We start from the raw sequence: 20,908 nt of genomic DNA, 5'->3' as shown, positions 1-20,908 counted from the left end.
TGATTTGAGTGGAGTTAATGGAACTTTCACAGAACGCATTTTGGTTTCATTGCATTAGCAGAGGAGAACTTTATTATGGGGGTGGAGTATCCTCTTCGAGCTCGATATAAGCCTTGACACAAGCCAGCTCACAGCCATTGCTGATCTTTCTATAATAAAAAAAACACTTGGTAGAATAACTGTAAAATGAGGAATGTTCGTGTGCATCTTAATTTCACAAATTTCGCAAGAGCCAAGATTCGCGAAATTAAAATGCACATGAAAGTTCTTGTCTACACTATACGTATTGAATGTTACACACAACTCTTGAAAATTTCATGTCGCGAAAAGGCCGTCGGCTCCAATTCACGAAACTTTCATGCCTGTCATATTTCTTCTATAGGTGAAAAGTTTGAAAGTCTATTTAATTCTGTACATTCCAAGACTGACATTTCATGAAATTAGAGTACTTTTCATCACTCATTATGCACTGATCATTCCGAATGGCTCAAAGTTCATTTCATCTTGGCAGTCACACAATAGATCAAGTTTCTTTGTAAATCAACTCAGTTTTAAACAAAGTAAGGCAGTTCAGACAGAACATCAAATATCTTGAACATCAATGTGTTTGTTCTGTTATGGCATTCAACAGTAACAAGTCTCTACGGATAGCAGTTGCCAACACTTTTTGGTACTCATTTATTGCAATGAATTATACAAATTACGCTGAAGAGATTCACCTGTTAGAACGACATGTACGCGGCTGTCACCTGGCAAAACTATGTACAACTGTATCTCGTTTGACGCGATTTCGAGATATTCACGTTTAAAGTTTAAACGCCTGCCATTTTACATAGAGTGATTTACATAACTTGGAATTGTATTCTATAACAAAAAGGAAATTTTTATGTTTTATCTAACTCAAAATACATGCTCATTGCCACATATTTAGAGAAATTTTAGAGTTTTTTAAAAGATACGTAGTTCTGCCTGATCATGAGAATCCCATATATTGTGTACACATACGACACACGCGTACAGATCGGAACTTGAGATATGTAGTTCTGCCAGCTGCTCAAGCTGCCTCAATGAAGGAGTACGATCAGGCAAAACTACGTCACTATAGCAGTTACCTGCTATGAATCTCAAGTTATGTAGTTCTGCCAGCTCAATGATGTCATTTTTACCCAAAAAACTTTTTATTTGAGAATTTTATTTTAAAAATTACAAAGAGTTATAACATCATATTTTAACATGTTACACAAGATGTTATGAAAAACTCAATAAACCAAGATACCTGTAGATGTTATCAATACCAAGATGCTGGGGGCGTTTGACTCAACGAACTTGCTCTTAGCTCCATAAAAATTAGTAAGTGCAATTGTATTTACTAATTTGTAAGAATACAGAGCTTTTCAAAGTGCTGTGAAGTAGGCATGAGTGCAAAATGTACTTCAGCAGTATGTGGAAACTCCCACTTGTGAATAGTACATATCAAGGTTTAGGAGCTCCCATCTTACGCATTTTCTTTTCTGGGAAGCCAAGGAGTACCCGGTAGTGATGAAATGCACTTACATACATCAACCAAGAGAGGGCTGCACGCTTTGTGCCACATGACTATTTTCACACCAAGTGAGTATAAAGCATTATATTGTATAATTACATGATCAGGCACATACATCTCTTCTTCATTAATTTCAAACTAATGACAAAAACAAACCATACTCTGAGGTGTTGTCCCTGAAATGGGTTACAAAACTTACAGATTGAAATGCACCCTAATATGTTGTGTTTTCCACATTAAGTGGAACAACACCTCAGTTCACAATGTCGATGTGGGCTCACTATAGCTCTTTTACAAACTACACTTCTTAAAGTCGGACGATCGTCACCCCTAATGGTGCGTTATTTCGTAATCTCCCGAATGACCGAAGTTTGTGCACGCAATTGCGCAATGCCAGACTCGGTGCTATATCCATAAACGTGTGGGACAATGCTGCCACTGAGACAGTATGTGTGTGTGCGTGTGTGTGAACGCATCATACACAAAAACATTGTGACCGCGAGCTGCGGTGATGGGAGGAGAGAGGCCAGAAGACGCGTGGCTCTTTTGACCTCTCTTCATGCGCATGCGCACTGAGAGTGTGCGTCCATTCGGAAGCTCTCGCGGCTCAGGCAGCCATTTTGGGACAGGAGATTTGTAGTCTAAAGTGTTGTTTGCTGACCCATTGAGCCAGCGCTATTCTCATTCGGTGTCACTACATTTGGTACAAAATGGGGGAAGGCAGCATGTTGCGTTCGTCTCCGTGCCGCACAAACCACTTGCCACGATTGTAAGGCTTTAAGTTCAGTTTAATGTATATGTTGTAGGGTGAACATTTTTTACAAAATACAGAATTGTGAAAGCAAAAATCAAAATTAGATTTACAGTTAAAGGAGAAGAGCAAAAACAATAATATGGTGGATTCCGTGATTACAGCAAGACTAGTAATACACTTTTGACGTTTTAATAGCGAAATCACTACATGTACATCCATTCCAAAGTTTGATGAATTTTGAATTTTTGGATTGATTCCAAGTGCTGCCCTCTCTACAGAATTATAGATGGAAACTCTACAACATCAAGATACCACATTAGCAGAATTATCTGGAGACAACATAAAAGAAATGACAAACACTTAATTTTCACTTAACCCTAACTAGGCCGGGCTATTTAGGTAGTTGATAGAGCCGGGGGGGGGGGGGGGGGGGGGGCCTCCCAGGCCCCCCTCCAGATCTCGGCCGTCGACCACACGATCGCGACGAAAATTGGCACACACATTGCCTATGATGTAATCTAATATACCATGAAGTTAATTTTTCAAAAATCATCATTTATGCTAAATTATGCTAATTTATGCATGATAATGCATAAAATCAGTCTATTTGGCATAAATCACAAAATAAAGCTCAAAACAGGCACATTTTTTGTGTAAATATTCTTTTTAGTGTCCTTAGCAAATGTAGTAAAAAAAATTGTGATATCAGAAAAAATTCTTAAGTATTTTATTGTTTTTTTGAATTTCTTATGTATTTCTTTGTTTTTTCGACTTTGTGTTTTTCATTGTTTTGTTTTGAAATTTGTCCGCGACATCGCTCCAAACAAGAAAATATGTTATTCATTGATTTTAATCAAAAAAACACCAAAATAATCATGCTTTTACGAAATTTGCCAGTAAGCACAGTTTGCATTGAAATTGTACACGAATTAACGTTTTTGAGCAATTTTGGGTCTGACATGCATGTACATATTTTTACGTAACTTCGGAACCGCGCACCCGGGCGTCGCAAATTTGGTGTTAAAAGATGCAGGAGACTCGAAAGAAAAAAGTCATGAAACGTCGCGGCGATAGCTTTTTGCGATTGCGATACATCCCGTGGAACGTCGAGGGGGGGCCTCGGAGGCCCCCCCCCCCGGCCTAGTTAGGGTTAAAATGAAAAGCACATACCTGTACATGTACTCTGGACCTAGTATTGAGATGTGTAGGGCAGGTATTAGTCTATCAAATGCCTAATGCAGGAGACAGATTGACAGCTTTTATCAAGCCTTAAAATTATGATTTCATTTATTTGGTGATAATAATTATGAATTTATAATTTATGTAGAGATTCTCTTGTTAATTTTCCGTCTTTGTATCATGATTTGCTTCACATACTGTACACAGATAAAAAATCAAATGCAAAGAATGGTATAGATTTTATCAAATTGCAGCTAACTATGAAACAAAACCAAAAAGATAAAGTGATGAAAATGTTAAGTTTCATGCTTTTCAAGAAACAATTACAATTAGATACTAGTATCAACCATATGTGAATTAAGCTATATAAAGTGATAATGTCATCACCATGCATTACATTCCTTTGATTTGCACTCAGTGCTGATGTGGGGGGGGGGGGGGTTGTATAGCTGCTATAGGTTACTCAAAACAAGGTTTCTGTGATATACTGTATTTGTGCACAAACCAATCATGTGGTCGCACAAATACCATCATTCAGTAAAAACATTTGAAAGTTAAAAATGCCATAACTTCACTAGTTTTTCCCCCAGTTTCGATGAAAATTTTACCTGTCTGATTTTACTCTACCTAATTAAGGTCAATGTAAGACTGAAGTGAAATTTTACTACATGTATTTCGTACATTCAGGAAATCAGCTGCATATTCACATTCACAGTGGTCAAAATTTTTGCATCCAAACAGTATCCAATAAAAACCCAAAGCACAGTGAAATATTTTGACTCTGTACCAATTTGATATGATTATACATAACCTGTTTCTTTCTTTCATATTTTATTCTTGTATCACCATCTACATGTAGGTACATGTACAGTATGTCCCCAAAAAAAATCACAATCAAATTTGTGCATTGATAACACCCAATATGATTGTACTGTCTAAATGCTACTTCAGGGTCTTAAAATGTAACATCTTAGCTCTATTTTGCAGAAAACTCCATTCAATTTGGTTAAGCGGTCACGGAGAAATGTGGAATGTTGTAAAGCATGTGGTGAGTCTGATTCTTCCAAGTTTAGCACTTCGACGCTTTTGTGTGTGAAAACAATCTAGACAGAACTTCCTGATGGAAGAGATTCTTGACATTTTGTTGGCAGATGATGAGCACTGTATTGCCACAGGCTGTGCTTCAATTATGTCATTTCATTTTGTTGTAACCTTGCAAAACGTTGCACAGACACGAAGAAGAGAAAGTAAAGAGCTCTTCAATAATGAAAAATGTGGTTAACTATTGACACAAGTCTTTCTCGTGGGTGAGTTGCAGTACATTAATCAAAGACAGGCCATTTTTCCTGGAAGAAAATTACCTTCTTGTGTAACATGAACGAGCACGAACTTAACCAAATACAAAAAAAAAAAACAATCACGCACTATCTCTGCTGCACCATAAGTGGGTGGAATATATGTTTTTGTACCGAATTCTCATGGTACAAAAACAAATTTAAAAACACACCACTCAGCTCTCTTTAAACAGTCATTTCATCTGCACTACATGATCCCTACAAGAGACTTTTTGCTTCATAGAGTAAACACTCCAACCAAGAATAAAGACCCATCTTCCATCTTCACAGTTGCTTGACGAGGTTTAACAATGAGCGGCATCCTGAATGTGTTACATCTTCAACTTCGGTTGATTATCTTAAATCTATCTTTGCTCACTAAACACACTGCAGGTCTTTGATTCTCCTCAAGAAAAGAAAACTTAAGTTGGTGAACAGTAAAAATATGACTAAAATTCACTTCACTCTCATCTGTTTTGTAACTTGGCGTGGGATGACCTAAGAGTATTACCACATCTATCTTCTGTTCTTTAGTATCGCAGGTTGATAATCTCCATTCATTTCATTCCATTCTGAGCAAAATATACATATATGAGAAAATGATAATTAACCCTTTGAATGCCACATTAAGTTTCTGTACATAGGTTTGTGTGTGACATTTGTGCCCATTTGACTTACTGGCACAGGAAGGGTAAAACATCACTGAAAAATTGCAATGAAATCCCACAGTCCCTCCATGAATATCATGTTCCTACAAAAATGTGATGTTCAAAACAAAGAGAATACATGTAGTTGCCACAAAATCCACAAGAAGTTGAGGTGTTTTCTGACATAAACATATCAGAACATAGAACATAGAACATAAAATTTAGTTGGAGTATTATTTCAACAAGGCAATCGCCAAATTGTGTCTCGCCCATTCGCATACAAGGAATTAATATTTTGTATAACTCACAGAAGTTAATTGACCTGCTTATGACCTTTGACCTTGTGGTGACCTTCAATACCCTAAGGGACATTTACCATCCAAGTTTGGTCACAAACGGACAAAGGGGATCAAAAGTAATGAGCCATAATCGAAACGCGCCATAAAAACTTAACATTGGGCCCTAAAAATTTGTTGACCCCTTTCTGTGACCTTTGACCTTGTGATGACCTTTAACTCCCCAAGGGACATCTACCGTCCAAGTTTGGTCACAAACGGACATAGGGATCAAATGTTATGAGCCACAATCAAAACGCGCCCTAAAAAAAATAACATTGGGCCCTAAAAGTTTGTTGACCCCTGTCTGTGACCTTTGACCTTGTGACGACCTTCACCTCCCCAAGGGACATGTTCCATCCAAGTTTGGTCACAAACGGACAAAGGGATCAAAAGTTATGAGCCATAAACGAAATGCACCCTAAAAACTTAAAGGACAAGTTCACCTTCATAAACATAAATATTGAGAGAATGTAGCAATATTAGTAGAACACGTCATTGAAAGTTTGAGGAAAATCAGACAATCCGTTCAAAAGTTATGAATTTTTGAAGTTTTTGTGCAGTACCCGCTGGATGAGAAGACTACTGCAGTGTATGAATAACTTAGATGTCAGTGAAAATGTGTTGAATTTTCTTTTACATTTTCCTTATACTGTTGTACGCATATGACTCACAAGTTGTAGTAGTCTCCTCATCCAGCGGTTCCAACACAAAAATTTAAAAAATTCATAACTTTTGCATCGATTGTCCAATTTTCCTCAAACTTTCACTGATGTGTTCTACTAATATTGTTGCATTTTCTCAATCCTTATGTTTATGAAGGTGAACTTGTCCTTTAACATTGGGCCCTAAAAGTTCGTTGACCCCAGTCTGTAACCTTTGACCTTGTGGTTACCTTCAACTTCCCAAGAGACATCTACCATCACCCAAGTTTGATTGCCATTGTAGCAACATGTGCTGAGTTATGTGTGATAAGAGAGTCTTGCAAGTAAACTTTAACATATGACCTCAAATGACCTTTGACCTTATCATGTGACCTCTTACGGCACCATAACATGAAGGTACCCAAAGTGCATCCATCACCCAAGTTTGATTGCTATTGTAGCAACATGTGTCGAGTTACGAGTGATAAGAGAGTCTTGCAAGTAAACTTTAACGTATGACCTCAAATGACCTTTGACCTTATCCTGTGACCTCCAACGGCACCATAACATGAAGGTACCCCCAGTGCATCTATGACCCAAGTTAGGTTGTAATCCAAGCAACTTATGTGAAGTTATTTGTCAAAAGAGAGTCTTGCAGGTAAACTTTAACATAGAAAAGAGGGTCTTGCACATACCCTTTAATATATGACCTCAAATGACCTTTGACCTCATCACATGACTTCTGACAACACCATAACATGAAGATACCCCTAGTGCTTCTATCACCCAAGTGTGGCTGCCATTGCTGTAACAGTTGCCAAGTTATGCATCATAAGAGAGTCTTGCAGGTAAACTTTAACATTTGTGACGGACGACGGACGGACGACGGACGGACGACGGACGGATGCCATTTGGATCCCTCAGTCTCGCCTTCACCTCCGGTGGGCGAGACAAAAAGTGATTTTGTGGGCCTGCATTTCCTGCCTGAGGCTAGGTATCTTTATTTTCTACCCTTAAAGGACAAGTTTACCTTCATATACATGTGGATTGAGTGAATGTAGCAATATCAGTAGAACACATCAGAGAAAGTTCGGACAATCCATTCACAAGTTATGAATTTTTAAAGTTTCTGCACACACTGTTAGATGAAAACACTACATCTCAATTAGTTTACAATGTCACACGCGTAGAACGATATAATGAAATTATGAAGAAAATTCACAAAATTTCATTTTTTGAAAAAAAGTGTACACTCCTTTGACTTGGCACTGTCATTTATCCGAAGGGTACTAGTATACTAGTATATCATTGCCCTCCCTTCTGAAAGAGGCATTTCAAGTGCTCTTTTATTATGAAAGAGAACAAATGAAAATATGCTAAATCTTCTATATATTTTCTTTACATCATTTATAAATGTGACATCACAAGTTGTATGGAAATAGTTATTTCATTCAGCAATGGCATCACTGAAACTCCAAAAATTCATAACTTTTGAATGGATTGTCCGATTTTCCCAAAACTTTCCCTTGCGTGTTCTATCAATATTGTTGCATTCTCTCAATTCACATGTACATGAGGGTGAACTTGTCCTTAAAGGTGTGTGAAAAAAAAAAAATGTGTGTAAATCCGACAGTAACCTATGATAGCCAGTAGTAGGTTTAATCCTTTAAATTGACTGTAACAAGAAAAATGGCTTGATATTCAGGGATGCAAATGATTATGTTTCAGTAGCTACATGAAAACTCCTCTAAAAAGATTGACAGACGATGTTTTGACACCCATTTCTGAATGCTAGAACTCGATCTGACAGGGAAGTTTGTGGGAATGAAATGTCTTGGCATTAAGTGCTGATATTTTTTCATTGCAAAAGAGCAGGGAGGAGTGCGATGTTATATATATTTACTGGGAAAAATCAAGCTTTTGCTCCATGTACTGCTGGTAAAGTTTGTGTGGAACCTTGAATGTATACTGGCACATGGCACGCAGTAGTTGTTCACTCGAATGATCCTGCATGCTGAGCTTCACAATCAAACGTTGACATAAAGCAACTCCATTGTGATCATACAATAACATCATATATCATATCGTGCATACAGTATGTACATACTGCAGCAGTGCAAATGATATGATCCGGTGCATGGTTTATGTTTGTTTGCATGTGTACAACAAAAATTCAACAGTATTTGGATTCATCACACAAGGTTTCCCCTTGACCAATTTCTGACTTTATTTCTGTTTTGCTTCTAAGTATTCCTTTTCCTTGAACTATTTAAAAGTGCAAACATACTTTTGAGAGTGTAGCGTGTTTTACGCAATTATTGGAAGCATCATTTTGCTTGAATTCAGAGGTGGGTTTCTGTATGTGTGATGCCTGATTTGTGTGACGATGTGCACATGAAAAGGCATTTCCTGCGTTTTTGTCAGATTGTGCTAGCATTCACCATAAACTTCATTTAACTTTTGTTTCACTTCAGTTCCCTCTCTTTCAGTACCATTTCTCTCACCCTTTCCCTTTACATTTCAAAGTAAAGATGTACATCCAAATGTGTTGTATTCATTTTTGTATCAGAATTTCATCTGTTGATCTTCCATATTTTGAAGAACGTTGTGGTCCTTCTCTTTGAGCTATGTGTTTGTCTCGCAACTACTGGAGTGTTGGTGCTTTGAGCTTTGTCTGCTGAGGTGTTTGTCGAGAATGGTAACGAGGATAGCGGTTCAGAATGATCTGCAAAGGATCACCTACTGGTTTGATTAGCGAGAGTGACAGTGATTAGTGATCCTGGCGTCAAAGACAGCTTGCTATGCAAGCGTTTCCTTTTTTTCAATTTCCCTCATCGTCTGTCACTGTTTTTTCCTCCCAAGAATGATCAGAAAACACACAAAAAATACCCAAACATTGACACACGCAAGGACCATGTGCTAGCAACCATTATAAAATGGGTTCAAGAATGTAGCCAATAGGAAGCGCTGAAATGAGACACACCTCCTTCCTTTACTTCAGTACAATTGCACTGCCTGTAATCCTATGGTAGATTGCCGATCGTCTGTGCGCGCAGCGGCTCCTTTGATGAATTGCATGCATACGCGCTGTCAATCCTGTAAACAACTTCTAGTTCGGGCTGCTGGCCGGCCGGCCTGTCTTCCCTTTGTGCATAACATGTGTGGCGTACGTACGTATACTCTACCATATATACATTTTGTACAGTACAGTAGACCAAGCGTTATGGGACCGGACGCGTACATGGAGTCACTTTGAAGAGCAAATCCAACGATTTAGCAGGTTAATTCTCACGCCGTTTTCAGAGTATGTTAATTGTCTGGTAGGCCTATATGAGGTGTCTATATCAAGTCTTTAAGGTAAAGGGTGCATATTCTATGTAAAATAAGTAAGTTTTCATGCGGGAACTTAAGTGTCCGGAAACCCAACCCCCCATTATACTTATACTGTATGTGCGGGACTTCTGCGAGTGCGACGTTCGTAAATGTTTGGGACGAACATCTTCGGACGTCTTGACCCACAAAGGTACGTGAAAAACACTGAAAAATGATGTTAGTTTTCGAATTTTCGACCCATTTTATAAAACAAATGATGCACAGGATTATTTCGTGGCGTTAGTGGAGGCGTAGCTCACTCTCGGGTATTTACAATGTAGTGCAACATGCACTCGGCTTCGCCTCGTGCATGTTTCACAATTGTAAATACCCTCGAGTGCACCACGCCTACACTAACACACTCTATCCTGTGCATCATTTGTATAACATTGCATGCAGGTGTCTGGAAGTTTCATAATGACTCCATTAGAAAAAAACAACAACAAGAAAAACATTACAGATATGAGATAGCAAACAAAAATGAAACAAGTCTCAAACAATAGAACTTTGCATTTTTAAGGTTGTAAACAGCCTGGGAACAGTGACGAAATGCTGACAAGTATTATAGTCTCTAGTGAAAGTCCCTTGGCAGTATTGCAAATGACATGGTTCTATTTTTTTATTATTCTTTTTACAAAAAGTAGACCAAAATGAATTCCTACTTTTCTGCATAGTTTAAATGAGTATTAAAGCTCCAAGCTTTATAGTGATATATATATACTTGTTAATATTCGACAATCCTAAAATAACCCATTTGATTGAAATAAGAGAGTTTGGGAGGTGAAGTTCCATAGAAAAGGGAGGGAAAAAAAGAATTAAAGATTAGGGTTACTCGGGCATGTATTTCACAGTAAAAGCAGCATCTGTCCTTTAAAAAAAATTTTAAAAAATTCATGATCAAAAAAAACTGCTTACGATGTATATCTTGATATCTGTGCTGTTTTAAGCTGCCAAATTTGACAGTAGGTAGAGAAGAGATTACTATCCCAGGTAAGACAAACTTAAAAGATTTGAGTTAGTCAACCCACACGACGTATTTGGCCTGTACCAGAGATTCCTAATCTGTGACTTTCTGTGGGTTTGGAGCTGGGTGGTCACAAACAGAACCGACTCCTCTTACCTCGGATCGTAGTGGGTGGCTCTGCATATCCTCAGGGCGTTGGCCTCTACCTCCTCCAGCTTGTAGAAGTGCGGCACGCCCAAGATGGCGGTACGCACCACTGCACAGTTGTCCGCCAGATGCTCACAGGAGTCCGGGTCGTGGCAGTCATTGTTCCTGCCCCACAGACCCCTGGCAACTGCGTTGGGCTCTTGGCAAAACAGCGGGTTTGCTGTGACCTGGAATACATAGTGGAAGGGCATAGACAAATATTTCAGTATACAATGCTTTTATATCATTAAATCATAGCAGATAATATTATTATGTGCTATGATTGAGATAATGATACTGGTGATGATAGTGACCATACTCATGATAAAGATAGTACAGGTGACTCCCGTTACAAAGGAGTCCTTGTTAAACAGCAGTTTCTTTCATTGTATAGCAATTTTGATATATCCAACACAAATAAAGTGTATGAAGATAGCTAGCTGATCATTCTGGGTCCTGAATTTTACTTTGTCGTATCTGAAATTTTGTTGCAACTATGCTCCTCATAACAGGAGTGCAATGCAATGATAGTTATCACATTCACAATAACATCCCATCATCACAGTAATCAACAACAGTAACATAACAATTACTTTCACAATCACAATAATGAAAACAACAATTATTATTTTTGTTATCATTACTATCGTTATCAGTATTACTACAAATTTTTTATCATCATTATATCAACCCACTGACGGCAGGCTGATTCTGCTACAACATGCATTTCCCATAGACACTTGCCCGAGTATACTCGGGACTCGTCTTCAACGGGTTAATGATTATAGATATCATCATAATTACTACAATGTACATTTATATTGTGCTATATGCACAACAATCAACTCTTACATTGTATGTAAGGATAAAAAACATGTACGAAGGAAAATGAAGTGACTATATCTCTTTGGAAAATACAGAAAAATTAGAGACAGGGGTGAAACAATACATTGAATTTATTTTCTTTTAGTCACTGCAATGACTTGTGAAAACTTTAATTCATTAACAAATTTGCTAAAGAATAGCTAAATGATTTATCACTGGATACAACATTACACACACATCATCAGATGTGTATGGTTCCTTCTCCATATTCACACTTTTGTGCTGAATTCTATTGAAAGATATTTGCTCAAGATGTAAAGAATTTGTTTGCATACTATCTAAAAGGAATGATACAATATGAAATTTTCCCCAAACTTCCCACAGCCAAAATCAACTCCCTTATTTTTTAAGAGTAAACTGCATCTTTCATTTCCTTTTAAATGTAAAACATACCATCAAATGTGCACAAGTTTGTTTGAACAGTCTGAATTTGATCATGGGCCTATTATATAAACTGGAACATCAAAATATATAGCAGTCATGCTTACCATCTACCACACACGCAGTTTAGTTACAGAGGCCCCAACATCCTACCAAACGACAGATTTTGGTTACCTTGGCAACAGTATTGCTGAACCCCTGGAAACCCTTGGTGTCGCCGAGCTCCTGGTAGCCGTGGTTGCACCAGTGCACAAGGCGCTTTGCAAAATCCAGCTCATCCACCACACCGGCCCATTGCAATATGGAGTCCAGAGTCAAGATCTGTGTGTATGAAAAGAGACAGGACAGGGCTGTGATGTGGGTCTGTCCATAGCATGTCTGCCTCACAACCATAATGACGCAGACTTGATTCCCATTGTAGTCCAGCAGAAGTTTGTCAGACCAGGAAAAGTTTTCTCACAAGAACAAGTGAAAGAGTGGATCAATTCCTTTCCCATCATAGCATACATGTCAGATACATTTGACCACATTTTCCCAGACAGCCCAAAGCAGAAGAGTGAGAGAGAGCGGTTCTCGGAGAAAGACTGTTGCAGCCAGAAGATCGAGAAGCAATAAGAAGAGAGCTTGCTAAGCATTACCATCCCCTCAATGACACTAGCAACTGCTTATACAACATCATAACAGGACAAATTGCCTCACGTGAAATCAATGCTGAAGAAGCGCTCAGCATTTGCAGACAGATGATGGCCAAATTTGTCTCAAATCTGCCTGAAACAAAAAATTCACAACAGTATAATAAGCAGTCCTGTCAAGACTATGGAGATGATGAAGAAAGGATTCAAAGTTGGCCACTCTACTGTGAACGATACAGAGACAATCATTCTGAGGTTGATCACACTGGGGCAAACATGGCACATGGAACTCGCTCCAATATTTGAATATGAACTGTGTGCTGGTCCCTCTTCCTTGATTAATGAGCTTGGATGCCTCCAAAAGGGAACCAAATCAACACTTGTCCACAAGCAAATGTACCACAGAGTAAATCTTCTCCTGCTCATGTGAAGGTCATCGACACACAGCATCTGCTTTATCATGTCGTGTGGCCAGCAGGCGGAAATGTGTCTGAACGTGCAGCATCCATGAAGAAAAGAATTAACCAAGTAAAGAAACTCGAAAAACATCCTCGTGTTTGACAAATATGAAGATCTTTCCAAGAAGGACCATGAGAGAATTCGCCATGGTGGTGCAGGGTTCATTGACTACAACCTCACTCATCAGGCAGAACTACCATGCCGAGAAGCGATCATGAAAAGTAAGAACAATAAGAGACAACTTTCTGCACTCCTCTCAGCATTTGACAATGGAAAGCAAACAATCGTCGACAGTCAGAATGATGGCCTCTACTCTATGGATACGAGGAAGCAGATGTCACTATAGTATCATATGCACTGCAAGCTGCAAGTGATGGCCACAGAGTCATCAGGGTTCTCAGTGATGACAATGACATTTTTGTATCACTGGTGTATTGGGTTTACAAGGCAGGCATTACCTCAGCAGTTCAGATGCAGAACTGACGCGGGGATGTTTTGTCAGTGAATACTACAAGCGAGAAGCTTGGAACAAAGAGTCTCCAACTACTTCGCATGCACTTCCTCATAGGATCTGACAACCACCTCACCTAAACTGTCAGTTCATGGCAGGTACAGAGGATATTAGGCAATTCTTAATTAAGGGATTCCCCAAATTACATCATCCTCACCATTTGGTCAAAGGCGGTAAAGGATCGAGAAAATCTCAGTAAAACATCTTAGGGAACAAACTCCAATTGTTACTCTAGCATACACGGCACACAGACACAATCCAAATTAGGGGGACTCCCCCATGGAGCTATTTGTTACTCATACCTGTTTCTTGACCCTGGCCTAATCTAAGCATCAGTCATCGCCACAGCGCCACAGGAGGGGGGGGGGGGGGGGGGGGCACCGCGAGAGGAGGAGATTGTTTTGGTTCTGGCATGGGCCATGTAGCTCCATGGTGCGTGTGTGTGTGTACGTGTGTGTGTGTGTGAGTGTAGACATTCAGCGTATGCAGACAGAGCATGCCTGTACTGTAGTGACCGGAACTATTGTCATTCCATTTTGCTCTCCCCTTCTCCCTCCCCCATCTCTCCCCCTCTCCCTCCCTCTCTCCCCCTCGCTCCCCCCCCCCCTCTCTCTCTCTCTCTCTCCCTCTCTCTCTCTTTCTCAATGATCCAGTCAGCAGGCTGATTGTAACCAGGGAGGTAGTCTCACCTCCCCGTTGTAACTCACTGCCAAATAGCACATTGTCAGCACCGGCAAACTGGCAATGCTCTCCTTTTATTCCTGTATTTTCGTTATTTACGGGTCGATTTTTTTCGTTCGAAATGTAAAATGGATGACCATAGAATTTCTCAATAGAATATAAAATTGAAAACTTTAGAAAGGATAGAGAAAATTGAGTTCACTTTGAATGGTCTGCCACAGGCAGATATCCTTATCATGCTCTTACGTAATACGACAGCTGCTTTCTCAAAGATCCAGTCAGCAGGCTGATTGTAACCAGGGAGGTAGTCTCACCTCCCCGTTGTAACTCACTGCCAAATAGCACATTGTCAGCACCGGCAAACTAGCAATGCTCTCCTTCTTATTCCTGTATTTTCGTTATTTACGGGTCAATTTTTTTCGTTCGAAATGTAAAATGGATGACCATAGAATTTCTCAATAGAATATAAAATTGAAAACTTTAGAAAGGATAGAGAAAATTGAGTTCACTTTGAATGGTCTGCCACAGGCAGATATCCTTATCATGCTCTTACGTAATACGACAGCTGCTGGAGTCATCAAACCCTGGCTTGGCCTCCAGGTTTGTCACGCCTGAGCAGTATCATGACCATTTGGCCAAGGGTGGTGAAAATAAATAGAAAGAATGAAATATCTGAGTAAACACACTGGGGAGCAAAATGCCGTCAGTACAGCTGCAGACATGGCAGATACAATGTAGATCCTATATACAATCTTCATCATAGAGGGGGTTCCCCCTAGAAAGCTATTTTAAAATCATTATTCTGACCATTTGGTCAAAGGCGGTGGTCCAATCTCCTTTCTCCCACTGCAGTCTGTGCTTGTCACTGATCCTCTGGTTAGGGTGGAGCGTGGCCTGATCATAGTGAAACCGACACTCGTCACTGGTCAGCCAAGCCGTGCACAGCCCAAGAGCATCACCAATGGCTGCACCATACAGGAGACCTGTGAAAAAGGGAGAAATTTATCCCACTAATGTTTCAATTAGGACTTGCAAAAGTGCTTAAATGCAGACATTCTAGACGAATGAGAAGGCTTTGAGTCAAAACATTGTGTGTAAAATATATAAATATAAATAGACAGATATAGAGATGGAAAGAAAGATCAGAATGAAAGGAAAACAGTATTCAAAATTTACAAAACACTCCCAACAATTAAACAAAACCCATGCAGAACACAAGATTTTTCACGCGACGTTCTCATTATACAGCGAAACAAAAAGCTACCGCAAGATCTTGTAAAATGCTTAAAAGTGAAATTTCACACCATCTCTAAGTTAGCTTTGATTTAAAAAAAAAAGATCAGGCAAACAAATTGAAGATATTTCATCAGAATTTGACCTAAAATATGACAGTTGTAAGATTTTACAGTTTCACCCGCTTTCATACAGCAACAATAATAGGAGCAACCACATAAGGAAGTTGGATGCTATTACCACACAAAACTCCCATTGACCTGCAAGAAATCTCCACTAATTTTCTTTTCTTTTTTTTAACATAAAGTCGGAAAGTATCAATAGTGTGTTAGTCGAGTAATATTCTTGCAATGATGACTTTTTGAGGAAAATGGTTGAAATTGCTAAACCATAGACAAAAACATGTTTCTATTGACATTTCTATGAACTAACCAATGTGAGATGATGCCAATTTGTGAATGTTCAAGTTCAAGTTTAAGTTCAAATTCATTTCTTTGTAGCTGTTACCAAAATAACTATAATGTTGTACACTTGTAGTTCTCATCAAAATAACTATACAGTGAAGTGAAACTTTGATATCCCACAGCTTTCTTATCTTTTGTCAAAGTCAGATAAATCATATACCTTTGTGTATGTCTGATTTTACTCTATCCATTGTGGTCAATTTGCACTTACCCCGGTAACCCTTTGTGTGCTTTGAGTGCCGAGTGGCACAGAAAACCCCATTGAGTAGCATTGTACACTGTCAAAAGTCCCTGGCACAGATAGGGTTGATTACGTACACAATGTATGACAATGTGGGGGCAGAACTCACCAACCACCTTGTCCATCAGTTCATCAGCCTCCAGGGATGTGGCCCCCGGAGGTGGTCTGAGGGGTGTCCTGATGCGACTCTTGGTGTTGGTGGTCTCAGTTAGCTCCTGGGCGTACTGGGCCTGGGCACAGTGGGGGTTGGCCACCCGAGACTGCAGCACGTCCCCTTCATATCAATTATAAAGCACATGGTACAGTGTCACTGTGAGGATCGAATTGTAGTGCATATATTCCCCAACCTTACACACCCACATCCACATCTTCACCCACACACACACACACAACGCCACATTTACACTGTTGAACACTGTCATCATCATCATCATTTATGAATAGTCTGCATAAGGCTGCGTTCACATAGAAGTATTCGGTATTCGCTATTCGCTATTCGCTATTCGAGCACCGAATACACCATCACCCGCACCGTCAACTCACCATCCCATGTAGTGAGGATTTCTTCCTCCTACATCGCAGCAAATCTTATTAACAATTTCTAAACTGCATCAGAATGTCAGTCCACATACTTATTTTTGCTAAAGGGCAAATCCAGACCAAAATTGTCATTATTTCATAAACGAGAGACGGTATACACTGCAAGAAAATCGAACAAGCTCGATTCCCACTTTGCTATACTTTTCGCAGCTATTTTACTTTTGAATAGTGCCCTCTTATGTGAACCGGTGTGAGGAAATCCTATCGTTCGATTCAAGCTATTCGCGTGCCCTCGAAAAACGAGCCCGAATACCCGAATAGTATACTTCTATGTGAACGCAGCCTAACACTACCACATAATCAAACAGTGTTGCCTTGCAAAACTAAATTACAGACTATAGCCTGTAATTTGAATTTTCCTGGGGTATACAGAGAAAGGATCATATAAAAATGCCAGCAGCTGCATTTCACAACTAGATTTTCACACAGGATCCTATTTACCTCTGCATCTCTTGAAGACATTACCCTGGTGGCTCTTCTTGGGAATGTATCCATTCTGGGACTGCTGCCTCAAGAAACTGAGTGTCCTTTCAGAGCCCTCATCACAGACACTCTGTGGGGGCGCTGTGCACTTGTTATTGAGTGCCAGCAGCACTTCTACGGTGGGGGACTTGCCCAGCGAGAGCGGCAGCTGGACCAGGGCATTGTCCGACACATTGACCTTGCACAGGGACTCCATGCCGCCCAGGGTCTCCGGCAGAGACTTGAGCCGGTTTGCGGAGAGGTCAAGTTTCTCCAGCTTGACCAGGTGGATGAACGACGCCGGTAGCTCCTCAATGAGGTTGTGGTGCAGGAGGAGGGTGCGGAGATGGAAGAGGAGGGCGAAGCTCTCAGGGAGGGCCACCAGCCGGTTGTGGGCGAGGTTGAGGTAAGACAGGTGAGGCAAGCGGAAGGGCAATTCCGGTGGAATGACTGTCAGGTGGTTAAAGGAGGCATCCAGTTGCTCAAAGAGTGAGATGGAATCGACAAGAGCCCAGGGAAGTTCTGTAAGGGCGCCCTCTACATCCTGGCCATCTATATACTGGGAATCAACACACAGTACTGCTTAGCCCCAAGGTTCCACATCAAATACTCTTCCATTCATGGCAATTATTACTTAGCATTCAGTATTTCTTTACCAGATGTTCCTATTCCATTCACTTTATCTCCTCAACACCTTGCAAAAGCAATTTGTTTTGAAAAAGTGCAATTCAACACGATGACAAAGACAAGTCACATTAATTCAGATAATCAAGTATCTGAATTCCACTAATTTAGATGATGTAGATATCACATTACTGAACATAATGGACAAAAAACACTTAGGATATCATTTCAAAAAATTGAAATGGGGCAATTACTTGCATAATGGTCATTTTTGTCTGAATGATCCACTGATAGTGAGGGGAGAAAATGTTGTAATGAGTCTCACACTACACAAGGAGAGGGTGACTAAGATGAGGTTAAAAGATTGGATGATACTCCTAACAAAAATTATCTCATCTTCATCTCAACTGATCTATACATCAACTGGTAAAGGAACCATTTACTGATTTTGTTTTCTACCTAGACATTTTGAGCAAAGCTTCAAATTACACATACCTTCTGATAATCTTCACAAGATATCTTTCTTGTAAGCTTCAGTTCTCTCCTCTCGTCTGGTCTTACAGGTGAGAAATCCTGCACCTGTAGCTGTGTGTTTCCCATTCTGAATCAGGACCCTGTTTTAAATGTAAACACTACTGTATGTGAGTTCCAGTAACATTATCCAGTATCATTATGTGTTTGCTTGTTGTCTAACTTTCACTCAATGTTAAATGGACTGTACAGTAGGCCTACTGGTTGAGGTGGGGATTCATGTTTTGAACATTCCAAAGTGAGATAATGAGAAACCTCTTATAAAATATGAAAGAGCATGTAATTTAAGAATGATTCAATTTTATTTGATGAAAATTGGTTTTCAAATGGCTGATATATCCAAAAAAGTGATAATAAAAAAAGGCGACATTCCACGCCTTTCATTAGGATCTCTTTGTTTCACCTTGTTTTTGGATATCTCAGCCATTTCAAAACCGATTTTCATCAAATAAACTTTTGATACCCCTTAGAATTGCATGCTCTTTGACATCTCATAGAGTGGTTTCTGTTATCTCGAAAAACATGAAAAGCTAAATCCTCACCTCAACCAGAAGTTCTGTAAACACCCTTTAAAGAGATTCTCCATTGCTTTAATTCTTTTCTCTTGATAATTAAATCTTAATGAACAGCTACTCTAACACTAGTGGTGATGAAGTTGGATGTGATGCATACCTCAAATAGACTGCGAGTTGTACAGCCTATACTACCTCCTATAGTGTCCTACAGTATAAGCAATAAGTTACAGCCAGAGCCAATTGGGTCTGGAATATAGGAATGCTGAAACGCAAGGGTTCTCCCACAGGGAATTAAAAAAAAAAAATGGTTGTGTCCTCTAGTTACATTACAACCGGTGCAGCTACATACACTGTAACATGCAGGATAATATCTATACCCGGTTTTTAAAGGTAATATAGACTCTGAAGGGCTAAGAAATCATCTTCCACCAGTTGGAATTTGCTAGCATTATATCGTAAGTGTCTACCAAGAAACTCGTCTTGCTGATGCAATTTGTCAGGATAACGAGTTGTTTTGGAGTGTTTTGAGATCAAAAGTGCAAAATAATAAAAGTTGGTGTACCCGACTTTTATTCATGAAGCAACTTCCCTGTTCAGTAGTGGGTATAGATATAGGTACAGGAAGAATGCTGTGATGATTGAGCATGCCCACCCAGTTGTTTTTCTCAAAAAGCTGCATATATAGCATGCAATTCACTCAGTGTCTCACACTAAAGATTGATGGATACTGAATGTCCCAACTGAATTTATAAATGATTAGATAAATTATCACAAAACAGTAGAAACTCTATGTCATGTCACAACCACAATCAGAATCATTCTCATCTCAAAAAAACTCAAAGAGCAATACTTACAGCATACAGGGTACTTTTTTGGCTAACATTTCACATTTTGGTCATTAATTCAGGTAAACTTTAATTCAGGTTATTACCAAATGGAAATTGTGTCATATGACTGGATGAGCACGGCCATCATTTCACACATTTCTTTGCACGTTTGTCCATTTAGACTTGGGGGGTACGAGCAACAATTGACAGCATTTCTTCAGCATGCAGCATCACCACTACCTTGTATTGATGGCTAGACCCATTATTAATTTTGAATTACCTTATAAGCAAGTCTGGCAAGTCTAACATTAAACTAGATCTCGAGTCTAACATTTGATTTCATGTTAGCATATGCTTCGACTTCAATATCTGTAATTGTATAACCCTAAGGCAGCCCATTTAAAATTATTGGCATTGCCAAATATCTGGACTAAATTTATGTATCAACTTGCAATATTTAATTACATTTCGTAAGACCTGGGCGCCTCCCCTCCTCCTAGTCTCTAATTTATGTTACAGCCCTGAATAACGTGTTAATGAGCCCGATGTGGGGCGATGAGCAGTCAAAGCCAAGGCAAGGGCAATCGACAAAGCAGCCTCCACAGTCCACGTATCAAGATCTTCATTATGTAAACAATACTTACCGGGTACTAGACTAGTCTTTAATGTTTAGCAAGAATGATTAATTTTAACATGATGAATACTGAAATCTTAACATCTCGCCTCGTCGACGTCTGTAACATGCAATGTTGACAAAAGGGTAATTTATACTGGACCTGACTTGACTACTGGGTCTCAATTTCAGCGCTGTGTACTATATGATGAGTATGACCTCGCTGAGTGAGTCAAGTTAACCAGCTGTTCGTCCCATTGATCATGGACTTCAATCCGATCCCAGCCATTG

At 39.5% G+C, this 20,908-nt stretch overlaps 1 protein-coding gene across 1 annotated transcript in view; it reads right to left on the bottom strand.

The window, feature by feature from the left end:
• The window catches only part of LOC139718631 (uncharacterized), a 39,057-nt gene extending 18,155 nt beyond the window's left edge, over positions 1 to 20,902 (bottom strand). Inside the window, exons 1-7 of the mRNA XM_071630091.1 lie at positions 20,781 to 20,902; positions 18,627 to 18,745; positions 17,487 to 18,066; positions 16,555 to 16,719; positions 15,315 to 15,490; positions 12,399 to 12,545; positions 10,929 to 11,146 (exon numbers count right to left, since the gene is read on the bottom strand). Of these exons, the coding sequence (XP_071486192.1) occupies positions 10,929 to 11,146; positions 12,399 to 12,545; positions 15,315 to 15,490; positions 16,555 to 16,719; positions 17,487 to 18,066; positions 18,627 to 18,731 (1,391 nt within the window). The 5' untranslated portion in view covers positions 18,732 to 18,745; positions 20,781 to 20,902. The remainder of the gene's footprint in view (positions 1 to 10,928; positions 11,147 to 12,398; positions 12,546 to 15,314; positions 15,491 to 16,554; positions 16,720 to 17,486; positions 18,067 to 18,626; positions 18,746 to 20,780) is intronic.
• Between the last annotated feature and the right edge of the window lie 6 nt (positions 20,903 to 20,908).

Source organism: Diadema antillarum, unplaced genomic scaffold (assembly GCF_040938485.1).
Source record: "Diadema antillarum isolate AM-2024a unplaced genomic scaffold, OU_Dant_1.0 scf00000098, whole genome shotgun sequence".
NCBI lineage: Eukaryota > Metazoa > Echinodermata > Echinoidea > Diadematoida > Diadematidae > Diadema > Diadema antillarum.
The sequence above is the reverse complement of the archived record's forward strand: the minus strand, read 5'-3'. Positions and strand labels throughout refer to the sequence as shown.